The sequence below is a fragment of the Nerophis lumbriciformis genome, linkage group LG06 (assembly GCF_033978685.3).
Source record: "Nerophis lumbriciformis linkage group LG06, RoL_Nlum_v2.1, whole genome shotgun sequence".
Taxonomy (NCBI): domain Eukaryota; kingdom Metazoa; phylum Chordata; class Actinopteri; order Syngnathiformes; family Syngnathidae; genus Nerophis; species Nerophis lumbriciformis.
Window position 1 is genome coordinate 4,328,380 of NC_084553.2, and position 16,198 is coordinate 4,344,577.

Consider the following 16,198-nt stretch of genomic DNA (forward strand, 5'->3'; position numbering starts at 1 on the left):
TTTAGCGCAGTTAGATGCGGCTTATAACACGGGGCGGCTTATAGGTGGACAAAGTTTTGAAATATGCCGTTCATTGAAGGCGCGGCTTATAACCCAGGGCGGCTTATGGTGCGGAAAATACGGTAAGTGTTTGATGAGCATTCCTCAACTTTCTCAGTCTTTTTTTCCACTTGTGCCAGCTTTTTTCGAAACATGTTGCAGGCATCAAATTCCAAATGAGCTAATATTTGCAAAAAAACAAAACAAAAGTTGAGCAGTTCGAGCAGTAAATATCTTGTCTTTGCACATTTCCGAGTGTGGAATGAGGAGACTAGCTGACTGCTTCAAACATTTATTCAACAATTTCAACACTTTTGAGGCGCGTCTTCACGAGTCTGCTGTACAAGTGCAGGAACCAAAAGCTCTTTATTTATTTGACATGCACACACGGTCACACATTCTTCTGTGCGGAGGATCCAGTGCCCCCCCCCCCAGAGGACATACTGTAGAGGGGGGGGGGGGACACTGGATCAGTGCAGCCGCCTCTTTAAATACCTGATCAAGTCAAAACTAATCACACTGATGATTTAGAAGACTAAAACGTATGTATCACTTATGATACTTTAGGTGTTAAAGGGTTAATTACACTTTCAACACGTGTATTGCATGCGTGTGATCTGACAGGTCAGGCTTTTTAGGACAAAACTAATCACACTGATGATGTAGAAGACTAAAACGTATGTATCACTTATGATACTTTAGGTGTTAAAGGGTTAATTACACTTTCGACACGTGTATTGCATGCGTGTGATCTGATATGTCAGGCTTTTTAGGACAAAACTAATCACACTGATGATGTAGAAGACTAAAACATATGTATCACTTATGATACTTTAGGTGTTAAAGGGTTAATTACACTTTCGACACGTGTATTGCATGTGTGTGATCCGACAGGTCAGGCTTTTAAGGACAAAACTAATCACACTGATGATGTAGAAGACTAAAACGTATGTATCACTTATGATACTTTAGGTGTTAGAGGGTTAATTGTTCATTGAAGGCGCGGCTTATAACCCAGGGCGCCTTATGGTGCGGAAAATACGGTAAGGGTTTGATGAGCATTCTTCAACTTTCTCAGTCTTTTTTTCCACTTGTGCCAGCTTTTTTGAAAAATGTTGCAGGCATCAAATTCCAAATGAGCTAATATTTGCAAACAAAATAACAAAAGTTGAGCAGTTCGAGCAGTAAATATCTTGTCTTTGCACATTTCCGAGTGTGGAATGAGGAGACTAGCTGACTGCTTCAAACATTTATTCAACAATTTCAACACTTTTGAGGCGCGTCTTCACGAGTCTGCTGTACAAGTGCAGGAACCAAAAGCTCTTTATTTATTTGACATGCACACACGGTCTCAGCACAGATGCAGGCCAGTTTGTATTTTTTCCTTTTTTTTATTTTTTTTTTAAATGTAGGCGTTTGTTTTTAAAAACCACACCACTTGGAATACAGGCGCCAAAGCAAGGCGAGGAGAAAGAAGCACACGATGAAGGTGTGGTGTCAGCGGTCTAAAAACGTAAAGCGGGTGTGGGGGTGGTGGGGGGGAGTTTAAAGTAAAAACCTAGACAAATAATCAAGTTATAAAAAAATGACTCATGACTGGCGCCGGGTGGATGAAAAGGTTTAAATTATTGTATATTCTATGGAAAAACAAAAATGAAGAAAGGAGACATTCTTCTGTGCGGAGGATCCAGTGCCCCCCCCCCCCAGAGGACATACTGTAAGGGGGAGGGGGGACACTGGATCAGTGCAGCCGCCTCTTTAAATACCTGATCAAGTCTCTAGATGTGATGCAAGCCCTCACGGCGTGGCTCCGTGCCACGCCCTCCTTCGCCCGGGTGGGAGACTACTGGTGGGCGCACTGGACCCCGGGGCCGTGGGGGCCGCCCTCCTCGTCGGAGCTGTCGTTGTAGGCCTCCCTGCGGCCGCCCGACGAGGAGCCCTGGCTGACGTCGTAGTCCTGCAGGTCCACCTCCTCCGTGTCGCCCGTGATGATGGGCGCCTCCGACCGTGATGGCAGCATGTCCTCCAGCTCCTGCACGCACACGCCAACACCAACTTTAGGACCCGCTAATCACCCGCGGCCTGTGTCGCGTAAATAAGACCCGCCCACAAAACGGCGCATCCTGAAGCGACTTGAAGATGATGTGTAAAACATCATCTATGCAACATTCTTTTCTTTCTTTCTTTAGTTTATTTGGAACATGAACACACTTACATCATAATACATCACACAATTTCATATCATTTCATTTTACATCATGCCCGAAAAGGAGTAGGAAGAAGCAAAGCTTATTTAATCCTACCCCTTTCCCACTTCAAGCGTTTACAAATATATAGAATCATTTACTGACCTTTTTATATAATAAAATAACATCTATGAATTAGTATACAACAGTTTTGTAATATGTAATTAATTAATTAATTCAGTCATTATTAACATACTGAGATGAAGAATATTTTATTTTCAATAAGGTTGAAAGTATTTCTCATAATTCTTCTTTTTTGTACTCTGTAAGCACTATTATTTTGAACAACCTCTTAAACTGGATCATATCAGTACAATTTTTAACTTCTTTACTTAATCCATTCCATCATTTAATTCCACATACTGATATGCTAAAAGTTTTAAGTGTTGTACGTGCATATAAATGTTTTAAATTATTTTTTCCTCTAAGGTTATATTTCTCCTCTTTAGTTGAGAAGAATTGTTGTACATTCTTTGGTAGCAGGTTATAGTTTGCTTTGTACATCATTTTAGCTGTTTGCAATTTGACCAAATCACCAAACTTTAATATTTCTGACTTAATAAATAAATGTTCTCTATATCCAACATTATGTATTATTCTAACTGATCTTTTTTCTAACACGGTTAGCGAATGTAGCGCACATTTGTAGTTATTTCCCCATATTTCTGCACAATAACTCAGATATGGTAACACTAGCGAGCAGTAGAGAATATGTAGTGATTTTTGGCCCAGGACGTATTTTGCTTTATTCATTATTGAAATGTTTTTTGCCACCTTATGTTGTATGTTTTGTATATGAGATTTCCAGTTCATTTGATCATCTTTTAATACTCCCAAAAATCTAGTTTATTTTACCCTTTCTATGTCTACTTCGTCTATTTGTATTTGTGTATGATGCTCTTTTCTACTATTACCAAATAGCATTATTTTAGTTTTACTGAGATTCAAAGATAGTCTGTTTTTGTCAAACCATCTTTTTAATTTGTTCATTTCTTCTTTTCTGTGTGCTCTCTCCTGAACAGAAAGCAGTTGTGTCGTCTGCAAATAAAACCAACTTTAAGTCCTTCGTAACCTTACAAATGTCGTTTATATAAAGATTGAACAATCTTGGTCCCAGTATTGACCCCTGGGGTACACCACAGGATATATCTAGCCGTGTTGACATATTTTCACCCATATTTACATATTGCTTCCTGTTGGTTAAATAACTTCTTACCCAATTCAATACCAAACCTCTGATGCCATATCGTTCTAATTTTCGTATTAAAATATCATGATTAATTGTGTCAAATGCTTTTGTTAAGTCCATGAATACTGCGGCCGCACATTCTTTACCATCTATTGCATTGGTAATTTCCTCTGTTATTTTGGTTAGTGCTATTGATGTTGAGATATTTGCTCGGAATCCATATTGGTTCTCCACAAGCGTCCCACTTTTGTTAATAAATAAATCTAATCGACTATTGAATAATTTTTCCAAGATTTTGGAGAATTGTGGAAGTAATGAAACTGGTCTGTAGTTAGTAAACTGGTGTACGTCTCCATTCTTATAAATTGGTACGACTTTTGCAATTTTCATTATATCAGGGAATTTACCGGTTAAAAATGATACATTGGTGATGATATATGTCAGAGGTTCTGAAATGTCTTGTATAACCTTTTTTATCGTTACCATATCTATTCCATGACAGTCGGTTGAGGTCTTGGATTTACAATTTTTTACAATTTTGATTATTTCTTCTTTTGTTACACTTTTAAGAAACATGGAATTGGGATTTCTGTCTATGAGCTCACTCAAGGCCTCATTTTGAGCAAAGAAACAACATCACATGTTATGTAGACCACAAGGAAGTCTTTTACTTTTAGAAAGTAATCCTGATATGACTCCTTTAAAGGGGAACATTATCACAATTTCAGATAGTTAAAACCATTAAATATCAGTTCCCAGTGGCTTATTTTATTTTTCGAAGTTTTTTAAAATTTTTTACCCATCACGCAATATCCCTAAAAAAAGCTTCTAAGTGCCTGATTTTAACCACCCGTCCATTTTCCTGTGACGTCACATAGTGATGCCGACACAAACAAACATGGCGCATAGAACAGCAAGCTATAGCGACATTAGCTCGGATTCAGACTCGGATTTCAGCGGCTTAAGCGATTCAACAGATTACGCATGTATTGAAACGGATGGTTGTAGTGTGGAGGCAGTAGAGATGCGCGGATAGGCAATTATTTCATCCGCAACCGCATCACAAAAGTCGTCAACCATCCGTCATCCACCCGATCTAACATTTAATCAAAACCGCACCCGCCCGTTGTTATATATCTAATATAGACGATGCAAGGCATTAGTGAGGTTATAAAGCTTTTGCCTGTTGAAGAAAGGAGACTGATCCAATGCAGCAGAGACATTCAATGCGTGCCACGCTGTCACGGCCCAGACGCACACCAGTGCGCAATCATCTGGGAGCCGCGCTGAGCGCACCTCCAAGCGCGTGGAGGTGCGATGTCCCTCGCACCCGCGGCGGCTCCACCCGGGCTCGCGCCCGAGGCTTCAGCGCGCACCGCGGCGGCCATCCTACTCGTCGCGGCCTAGCCCTCCCGGCTCTCGCTGCCGGCGACGGCCGGGTATGGGCCCGACGCTCCAGCGCCATCCATTTTCAGGGCTAGTTGATTCGGCAGGTGGGTTGTTACACACTCCTTAGCGGGTTCCGACTTCCATGGCCACCGTCCTGCTGTCTATATCAACCAACACCTTTTCTGGGGTCTGATTGTTGGAATAATTGTTTGTAAGTTATCACAAAAGAAACGTTGTATTATGAATGCTGTCTTTCGAGGCCTAACAAGAGGAAGAAGGCTCGTGAAACGCCACTGTGATTTCAACACGGACAGATGGCAGGATCTGCTCAACTTCCAGAGGAACTCTCTTTGAAGTGTTAAACGAACTCTCTCTGAAGTATTTCACAAACTCTCTTCCAACTATTTGGTAACCGAGGTCAACGCTATTTACGACCCGCTGCCCTCTTGAAGTTGCCGTGGTCAGGAGACGGGAGGGGTTATCCATTGTCCTCCAACACCTGCCCCAGCTGGATCCAGGAATAGCCCAAGCCCGAGAAATCCTCTTCTTGGTCTTCAAAGCGACCGAAAACAATGACTGTTTTACATACTTCCCATTCCTGCTGTGACATGTGTTGGTGCGTGAACATTGAACATCTGAATAAATGAGGAGAAGAAAACCTTCTTCGTCAGAGCGTGGTGCAGGACTGTACAGAGAGTGCAGTGGCCATGTCTCTCCTCAATATTGAGTCTAAATTGAATTCTGTCTCTGTTTGATTCCTTGCCTTTTGTCTTGTTTAATAGATGTCCTCAGTGTTTGAACGTGACACTGATGAGCGTCGGCATCGGGCGCTTTAACCCGGCGTTCGGTTCATCCCGCAGCGCCAGTTCTGCTTACCAAAAGTGGCCCACTCGGCTCACCAGGGTGAGCCCCACCCCTTTCGTGAGCGCACTGCGCGCGGAGTGACCCCTGTTACGCGCCCCCGGCAACGGGGGTGGCGGGCAGGTAAGCTGCTTACCTGCTGCGCGTGACGCCGGCCGCGGCGAAGGCGGACGAGGCGGGGTGTCGGTGCAGTGGGCGCGGTGGTGACCCTGGACGTGCGTCGGGCCCTTCTCGCGGATCACCTCAGCTACGGCTCCCGGTGGGGCCCTCTCGGGGGAAGGGGCCTCGGCGAGGCGTCCCTTCTCCGCTCCGTAAAAGTGTCCATGTCTTTTTTTCTTCTTCTTCTGTTGTGGCATATGCTGCAGGTGCCTGCTCGTTTTTTCGTATGTGGGTAACAACATTTAACTATGTATATATTAGAGATGCGCGGATAGGCAATTATTTAATCCGCAACCGCATCAGAAAGTCGTCAACCATCCACCATCCACCCGATCTAACATTTGATCAGAACCGCACCCGCCCGTTGTTATATATCTAATATAGACGATGCAAGGCATTAGTGAGGTTATAAAGCTTTTGCCTGTTAAAGAAAGGAGACTGATCCAATGCAGCACAGACATTCGCGTGCCACGCTGTCACGACCCAGACGCACACTAGTGCGCAATCATATGGGAGCCGCGCTGAGCGCACCTCCAAGCGCGTCTCGCTGCCGGCGACGGCCGGGTATGGGCCCGACGCTCCAGCGCCATCCATTTTCAGGGCTAGTTGATTCGGCAGGTGGGTTGTTACACACTCCTTAGCGGGTTCCGACTTCCATGGCCACCGTCCTAGCTGCTGTCTATATCAACCAGGGTGAGCCCCACCCCTTTCGTGAGCGCACTGCGCGCGGAGTGACCCCTGTTACGCGCCCCCGGCCACGGGGGTGGCGGGCAGGTAAGCTGCGCGGGCGGAGCGCGCGGAGTGACCCCTGTTACGAGCCCCCGGCCACGGGGGTGGCGGGCAGGTAAGCTGCTTACCTGCTGCGCGTGATGCCGGCCGCGGCGAAGGCGGACGAGGCGGGGTGTCGGTGCGGTGGGTGCGGTGGGCGCGGTGGTGACCCTGGACGTGCGTCGGGCCCTTCTCGCGGATCACCTCAGCTACGGCTCCCGGTGGGGCCCTCTCGGGGGAAGGGGCCTCGGTCCCGGACCCCGGCGAGGCGTCCCTTCTCCGCTCCGTAAAAGTGTCCATCTCTTTTTTTTTCTTCTTCTTCTGTTGTGGCATATGCTGCAGGTGCCTGCTCGTTTTTTCGTATGTGGGTAACAACATTTAACTATGTATATATATTTACCAATTGGTTTAACTGCCACCCGCCTGAATCTATTTAAAATATATATATTTTTTAATTTCAACCGCCCGACCCGACGATAAAATCTAATTTTTTTTTATTTCAACCGCCCGACCCGCGGATAATCCGCGGACTCCGCGGTTGTGTCCGCAAACCGCGCATCTCTAGGAGGCAGGTAGCGAAAAACGAAATTGAAGAAGAAACTGAAGCTATTGAGCCATATCGGTTTGAACCGTATGCAAGCGAAACCGACGAAAACGACACGACAGCCTAGCGACACGGGAGAAAGCGAGGACGAATTCGGCGATCGCCTTCTAACCAACGATTGGTATGTGTTTGTTTGGCATTAAAGGAAACTAACAACTATGAACTAGCTTTACAGCATATGAAATACATTTGGCAACAACATGCACTTTGAGAGTGCAGACAGCCCAGTTTTCATCAATTAATATATTCTGTAGACATACCCTCATCCGCGCTCTTTTCCTGAAAGCTGATCTGTCCAGTTTTGGAGTTGATGTCAGCAGGCCAGGGAAGCTAGGGTCGATATTCTTCTCTTGACGGTGTGAGCCAAGACATCCAGGGGGTTTAGCTCGCTCGTCTGCGGGAACAAACTGCCGCCATTGCTTGCCGTGCTACCGAGGTCCTTTGTCCCTGAATTGCTCACACACTCCGGCGGATTCAATGGGGGTCTGGTGGCAGATTTCTTTGACTTTATGGTTGGAAATGCATCTGCTTTGAGTGTCGCAGGATATCCACACATTCTTGCCATCTCTGTCGTAGCATAGCTTTCGTCGGTAAAGTGTGCGGAACAAACGTCCAATTTCTTGCCACTTTGGCATCTTTGGGCCACTGGTGCAACTTGAATCCGTCCCTGTTGGTGTTGTTACACCCTCCGACGAGGCATGATGTCTCCAAGGTACGGAAAACAGTCGAAAAAAACGGAAAATAACAGAGCTGATTTGACTCGATGTTTGAGAAAATGGCGGATTGCTTCCCGATGTGACGTCACAACGTCATCGCTCCGAGAGCGAATATTAGAAAGGCGTTTAATTCGCCAAAATTCACCCATTTAGAGTTCGGAAATCGGTAAAAAAAAAAAAAGGTATTTTTTTTGCAACATCAAGGTATATATTGACGCTTACATAGGTCTGCTGATAATGTTCCCCTTTAAACATGCTTCACTGATGAGAGTATTTGGCGAGCGCCGTTTTGTCCTGATGTCGGCGGTACTTGAACTCACCATAGTTTGTTTACACGCGTAACTTTCTTCAATGCTGCCACAGAAAGACGTGTTTTATGCCACCCCGTTGTCTCATTTTGTCCACCAAACGTTTTATACCGTGCGTGAATGCACAAAGGTGAGCTTTGTTGATGTTATTGACTTGTGTAAAGCGCTAATCAGGCATGTATTTGCGCTGCTATTATAACATTGGTTCTGCCGCTGCTCTGTTGTGCAATACGCTGCATGAACTCCAAATCAAGACATTTACCGTATTTTCCGCACTATAAGGCGCACCTAAAAACCACAAATTTTCTCAAAAGCTGACAGTGCGCCTTATAACCCGGTGCGCTTTATATATGGATAAATATTAAGATTCATTTTCATAAAGTTTCGATCCAGTGAGAGCTGAAGATCCTGGCCAGATGAAGCCATCAGGACCACATCATCTGCAAAAAGCAGAGACCTAATCCTGCAGCCACCAAACCAGATCCCCTCAACGCCTTGACTGCGCCTAGAAATTCTGTCCATAAAAGTTATGAACAGAATGGGTGACAAAGGGCAGCCTTGGCGGAGTCCAACCCTCACTGGAAACGTGTCCGACTTACTACCGGCAATGCGGACCAAGCTCTGACACTGATCATACAGGGAGCGGACTGCCACAATCAGACAGTCCGATACCCCGTACTCTCTGAGCACTCCCCACAGGACTTCCCGAGGGACACGGTCGAATGCCTTCTCCAAGTCCACAAAACACATGTAGACTGGTTGGGCAAACTCCCATGCACCCTCAAGGACCCTGCGGAGAGTATAGAGCTGGTCCACAGTTCCACGACCAGGACGAAAACCACACTGTTCCTCCTGAATCCGAGGTTCGACTATCCGGCGTAGCCTCCTCTCCAGTAAACCTGAATAGACCTTACCGGGAAGGCTGAGGAGTGTGATCCCACGATAGTTAGAACACACCCTCAGGTTCCCCTTCTTAAAGAGAGGAACCACCACCCCGGTCTGCCAATCCAGTGGCACCGCCCCCGATGTCCACGCGATGCTGCAGAGTCTTGTCAACCAAGACAGCCCCACAGCATCCAGAGCCTTAAGGAACTCCGGGCGGATCTCATCTACCCCCGGGGCCTTGCCACCGAGGAGCTTTTTAACTACCTCAGCAACCTCAGCCCCAGAAATAGGAGAACCCACCACAGACTCCCCAGGCACTGCTTCCTCATAGGAAGACGTGTTGGTGGGATTGAGGAGGTCTTCGAAGTATTCCCTCCACCGATCCACAACATCCGCAGTCGAGGTCAGCAGAACACCATCCTCGCCATAATAATCGTTATAATTAGTCGTAATGGAAGTATTTTTCTTTAAATTGATTAATAACGGTTACACATAAGAATGGAAGATAGGTTTGTTTTGACACCCTGACTGCTTTCCTACACATTTATTGCATGGACACACTTTTTAAAGCATTACATGGATTCAATTCTTTAAGATGTCAATAAACTTCTCAATCATTGTGCTGCCACACCATGCTCCATTCACATTAGGGATGTCCCGATCCAGGTTTTTGCACTTCCGATCCGATACCGATATTGTTTTTGCATTTCCGATCCGATACCGATACTGACCGATACTGGCCTATCCGAGCATGTATTAAAGTTTAAAGTTATTTAGCCTACTTAGTTGTCAGAATCATGTTGAAAAGGGTTTTAGTACTCTTGATAACAACTAGCCAGCTGAATTAGGGGAGTTTGAATAATACACAATGGTTGGTAACAAGAAACTGACCTGTTTATTCAAGGATAAACACAAAATAGACACAATGATACATGCCAAACAGAAATGGCATCATTGAACTAGGGCTGGGCGATATGGCCTATTTTTAATATTGCGATATTTTAAGGCCATATTGCGATACACGATATATATCTTGATATTTTGCCTTAGCCTTGAATGAACACTTGATGCATATAATCACAGCAGTATGATGATTCTATGTGTTTTGATTGATTGATTGAGACTTTTATTAGTAGGTTGCACAGTGAAGTACATATTCCGTACAATTGACCACTAAATGGTAACACCCCAATAAGTTATTCAACTTGTTTAAGTCGGGGTCCACTTAAATGGATTCATGATACAGATATATACTATCAGATATATACTATCATCATAATACAGTCATCACACAAGATAATCACATTGAATTATTTACATTATTTATAATCCAGGGTGTGGAGGGGGGCGCCGGATGTAAGGGTCAAAAAGACAGCCAAAAGAGTTTGATATGAGAATAAATCTAAAGTTAAAATATAGGGTAGAAATGCACCCATTTGCAGGAAATGTAGTCCTGATTTTCAAAATTTTCTTTCAAGGCTTGCATGTCTACATTAAAACATTCTTCTTCATACTGCATTAATATATGCTACTTTTAAACGTTCATGCAGAGAAGGAAATCACAACTAAAAAAATCACTATTTTTTTCATACGGTGATGATGTGGAAATTTTTGCCTCTGCATTTTGATGGTGTGGACGTGTGGCACCGAATGGAGATAAGCGTCTCGACAGACATCACAATATTTGAACAAAGATGACGAAAACTGTTGTCTCTGTCGTGTCCGTGTGGCGAAAATTGTTATGCGCTTATTTTTTTTATTTGATTTTGTGCGTGGCATAGATTTGCCGGGCGCAGAGGACGCTTGAGCAGGCGCGCACCTTAGCGGCTGCGCTAGCATCACAGCTAACGTTAGCCATGCTGCTGGGAGAGGGCGTATACGTATGTGACGTATGACGTGACAGTATGTGACGTGTGTAAGAAGCTGCGCTCGCTGTCTGTGAGAGGGAGACACAGGAAAGAGTGAGAAGAGCCAGCAGCTAAAAGCAACTGCGTGAGAATTGTGGATGTGTTGAAGGTGTGCTGGAAAATGCGGAACGGAAATTTGGGAGCAGCAGAAAAGTGGAATGTATTATTTAAATCGGTGCGTTGGAAAACACGGACCGCAGTTTTTTTTTTAAAACTGGATCTGGATCGGCATTTTCCCATGCCTTGCCGATACGCAATTTTTGGCAAATATCGGCAGCCGATCCGATCCAAATATCGGATCGGGACATCCCCAATTCACATACAGAGAACTATGAACAGGATGAAAAGTCTGTCCTACCGTCAGTTTCTCTGGACTGATCCAGTTGTTGCTGGGGAACTGCACGTCAAACTTGACGTACAAGTCTCCCTTCTCAAAGGGGTTCCGGTACTGAGGCATGCCCTCCCCTCGCACCACCCTCACAGAGTCTGCACGGGAGGGAGAAAGGAACGGTCGGCACTTTCGGGGGCGAGACGAGACGGGGTGGCGGAGTTACCTGGCTCGATGACCTTCCCGGCGGGGTACTTGACCACGATCTGTCTGCCGTCTAGATGCTTCAGCATGAACTGGAAGCCGCACAGCGCCTCCACCAGGCCGATCTTGTGGTTCATGAACAGGTCGTTGCCTTCTCGCCTGAACGTCTGGACCGGGGAGAAAAATGGAAAGCGTCTCAGGAAGGAAATACCGACCGCCTCTGACAGGAAGAGGCACATGACAATCTTGTAAAAAAAAAAAAAAGAAAAAAGAAAAAAGAAAAAAGCAGTCTTCGCTACACATATTAAAAACACCCACAAACCATGTTGCTCTTCTTGGTGCCTGGGCTGATATTCGGTAAGTCAATTAACCGGATGATAAATCAAAACGAAGTGGATAATCGGCGTATGTAAGCGAATGAAAAGAGCAGTTTTTGTAGTGAAACACTGACATTTATTAAATGATAAATTAAATGATAAATGGGTTGTACTTGTATAGCGCTTTTCTACCTTCAAGGTACTCAAAGCGCTTTGACACTACTTCCACATTTACCCATTCACACACACATTCACACACTGATGGAGGGAGCTGCCATGCAAGGCGCTAACCAGCACCCATCAGGAGCAAGGGTGAAGTGTCTTGCTCAGGACACAACGGACATGACGAGGTTGGTACTAGGTGGGGATTGAACCAGGGACCCTCGGGTCGCGCACGGCCATTCTTCCACTGCGCCACGCCGTCCCTATTCATATATTGTTATTTACAGATAATTGCTGACATTTATTCTTTATAAATTATTTACATATAAACACTGACATTTATTATTTATATATTATTTACAGAAAAACACTGACATTTATTATTCATATATTATTTTCAGATAACACTGACATGTATTTATACAATGTTATTTACAGATATGGCCCTGCGATGAGGTGGCGACTTGTCCAGGGTGTACCCCGCCTTCCGCCCGATTGTAGCTGAGATAGGCTCCAGCGCCCCCGCGACCCCAAAGGGAATAAGCGGTAGAAAATGGATGGATGGATGGTATTTACAGATAAACGCTGACATTTATTCTTTATACATTATTTACAAATAAACGCTAACATTTATTTTTTATATATATTGTTATTTACAGCTGAAATGGACCAAAAGTAATCACCTGACTCTCATGAATTTATTTACTGAAAGGACGACTTTCTGACTGTTGGACATTGCGGACAAAAGCCTGACTTTTTATGAACAATTCAGTACACTTTATTTCTTAAATGATATAATTTTGTATATCATTGCTTATTATTTTTCATTTACTTAGACTTTAGTAAAAAAAAAACTGACCTAATGTCTGTTTATTTGCATGGTATCAGTGTAGAAATATACTAAACAACTCCTCCGTACGTCATCAGTCTGATTGGAATAAACTACCCTGAACTGTGAAATGCGGTGGAAACACAAACCACACAATTCTACAGGAACCTACAGCTCCAAGAACTGGAGGTTACAAGAACAAAAAGTTCCTTAACCTTTAGTGGAAAAAGGCTTACAACTTTAACCAATTTTGTTTATTATTTAAGTTGTGTATATTTGAGGGTCCTCCACTCTCCGTAACAGAGACAGAACCTATTTAATTGCTTTTAGTTATGATTTTTATTCATGTGCAAAATGTATGCTTACAGACAGAATACATCTTGTTTTTGTTATTTTTTTGTTTTATTTAACTTGGTATTTAAGTTTACATGCGAGAAATACAAGTTTATTGCATTTGAAAGGGGATACTTGCATTATTATTATGTATTATCAATGATTAACTTGGTGTAAAAACATAATAGCAATAATATTGTTTATGGACAGTCAATATATCGTCAATCAAAAATGTATTACGGCCTTGATTAACCAGCATGATTCAAACACTGTGACACCTAGTGGTGAGCCTGAGCATTGCAGCCAGCTGACATGACAGGACTTGACAGCAGATAAGAGTATCAGACGCTGCCTGCTGTGTGGAGGGTGGAGTAGGTGCTCAGCCTCTTCTCTTTCAACATATTTCTTATTCAGGCTAGCAGCACAAGCACAGTACTTGTGAAGGAAGGGCATGTAACTGATCATAGCTGCCCGCCACCGCAGAATAAAAGTAACAAAGATTATAATCAGAAGTTACATCTGAAATAAAAATGTTTACCGCATTTTTCGGAGTACAGGTCGCTCTGGCCGAAAATGCATAATAAAGAAGGAAAAAAACATATATAAGTCGCACTGGAGTATAAGTCGCATTTTTGGGGGAAATGTATTTGATAAAAGCCAACACCAAGAATAGACATTTGAAAGGCAATTTAAAATAAATCAAGAATAGTGAACAACAGGCTGAATAAGTGTACGTTATATGAGTAATAAATAACCAACTGGTATGTTAACTAACATATTATGGTAAGAGTCATTCAAATAACTATAACATATAGAACATGCTACACGTTTACCAAACAATCTGTCACTCCTAATCGCTAAATCCCATGAAATCTTCTTCCTCGGTGTCGCTTCTAAACAACTCTGCTAACTTCAAAGGTAGACAATACGCACACATAAGTCGCTCCAGAGTATAAATCGCACCCCCAGGCAAACTATGAAAAAAACTGTGATTTATAATCCGAAAATACGGTACTTGAGCGATTTATGTGTGCAATTACTGACACATTACCGTAAAACATCAAATATTATTTATCCCATTCATGTAAGAGACTAGGCGTATATGTGGAGTTGGCAGAGTTGTTTAGAAGCGACACCGAGGTAGAAGATTTCATGGGATTTAGCGCTTAGGAGTGACAGCTTGTTTGGTAAACGTATAGCAGTGATCCTCAACAGGCGGACCGCGGTCCATGTCCGGACCCAGCGACGTGTCCGTCCGGACCCAGCACGAATTATAGTTAAAAAAAAAAAGAGAAAAAAAAAAAAGTTTTTTTTATTATTATAATTATAATTATTATAAAAAAATATAATAATTGTATTTATCTGTGAGTTATCGCTAGCGCAAGTCAACGTTCTTTGTTGTTTTTAGTCAAATATCTCCACGTTTCGTTTACACTTCTCGTGTTTCACTCACTCCGTCTCTCTCTCTCTCTCTCTCTCTCAGAGAGAGAAAGAGAGAGAGACGGAGTGAGAGCGAGAGAACGCCACTCTGATTGGCTAATTCCGGGGTATGGGTTGTCATCTCTTTCACAACGACGCGCTGATAGGCTGTTACCACCTGGGTCATGTGCACAGTGCATGGAACCTTTCGCTGCAGGCACACAGTTGTCTCGTATCGCTACTTCGCTAACTGTTCACTTGTCAGTCACTGAATGTGAATCAAATCACAATGGCATGCTCCAAGTTGGCTCAGGCTGGTAAAAGAAAGGTGGACAGGGAAAACCGACGTTTCAAGGAAGAATGGACAGAGCAATATGTTTTCATCCTACCTACTGCAAGTACCAGACCAATGTGTCTACTATGCAACACTACTGTTGCTCTGGTGAAAAGCGAAAATCTGAAACGTCACTATCTGAAAGAGCACCGCGAATTTGAAGAGACATTTCCTCATGATTCAGAGCTAAGAAAAAAAGAAATCACGAGGCTGAAAAAGCCATATGAAACATCAAGCAAGATTTTTGTTAAATCTATGACACAACAACAAATAGCAACAGAGCAGTAACGTGCGGTGAGGTTGATGGCTGGTGAGGCACTGACTTCAACACAGTCAGATTTACAAACATATGAACCCTAAAGAGTATCTTATTCACCATTTGATTGGCAGCAGTTAACGGGTTATGTTTAAAAGCTCATACCAGCATTCTTCCCTGCTTGGCACTCAGCATCAAGGGTTGGAATTGGGGGTTAAATCACCAAAAATGATTCCCGGGCGCAGCGCCGCTGCTGCCCACTGCTCCCCTCACCTCCCAGGGGGTGATCAAGGGATGGATCAAATGCAGAGGACACATTTTGTCAAAGTTCTTATTTATTTTTGTTTCAAAGAAAATATTTCATGTATTTTATTGGATATTTATTTTATTTTTGTTAATTTTAAGAAAATGTTAAACTACCTACCTCCTGCTATTATATAAGCTTGACCGATAATAAACGGACCCAGCCTGTTTCAAAAAAACATTTGTGGACCTTCAAGATTTGTACTTGAGGACCCCTGACGTATAGCATGTTCTATATGTTATAGTTATTTGAATGACTCTTACCATAATATGCTACGTTAACATACCAGTTGGTTATTTATGCCTCATATAACGTACACTTATTCAGCCTGTTACGGTATAGTGGCTTCGATAACGGGAACCGGTTCTCAAAAAGGGATTTGAATCCAATGGAATCGGTTCTTTTCTTATCAAACAATCGGGAGAACCGGTTTCGAATATCATCCCTAACAATCGGCCGAGACCACTTTTTTATATTTGCCATCAACGCAAAATGATTATTAGCATTCAGACAGGTTAAAATGTTGCTAAAACCATCACTTTTCTATCAGTCACAGTGACTTTTCAAAACAAATATATTACAGCAAAAATCATATGGGTTGATTGACATGTTTATTCTGGAAGCTAACTTCAATAGTTTGA

General features: G+C 43.4%; 1 protein-coding gene across 2 annotated transcripts in view; it reads right to left on the bottom strand.

The window, feature by feature from the left end:
* Positions 1 to 315: 315 nt before the first annotated feature.
* Positions 316 to 16,198, bottom strand: part of dnaja2a (DnaJ heat shock protein family (Hsp40) member A2a) — a 33,033-nt gene continuing 17,150 nt past the window's right edge. The window contains exons 7-10 of one of the 2 annotated variants that reach the window (XR_009815588.1): positions 11,626 to 11,770; positions 11,430 to 11,557; positions 1,782 to 2,071; positions 316 to 1,727 (exon numbers count right to left, since the gene is read on the bottom strand). Coding sequence is in view for 1 of the 2 variants with exons in the window: in XM_061963656.1 (XP_061819640.1) it covers positions 1,883 to 2,071; positions 11,430 to 11,557; positions 11,626 to 11,770 (462 nt within the window). In the remaining variant the exon portion in view is untranslated. Of the gene's footprint in view, positions 2,072 to 11,429; positions 11,558 to 11,625; positions 11,771 to 16,198 lie in introns of both variants that reach the window. The other variant, XM_061963656.1, reaches the window with a different exon arrangement.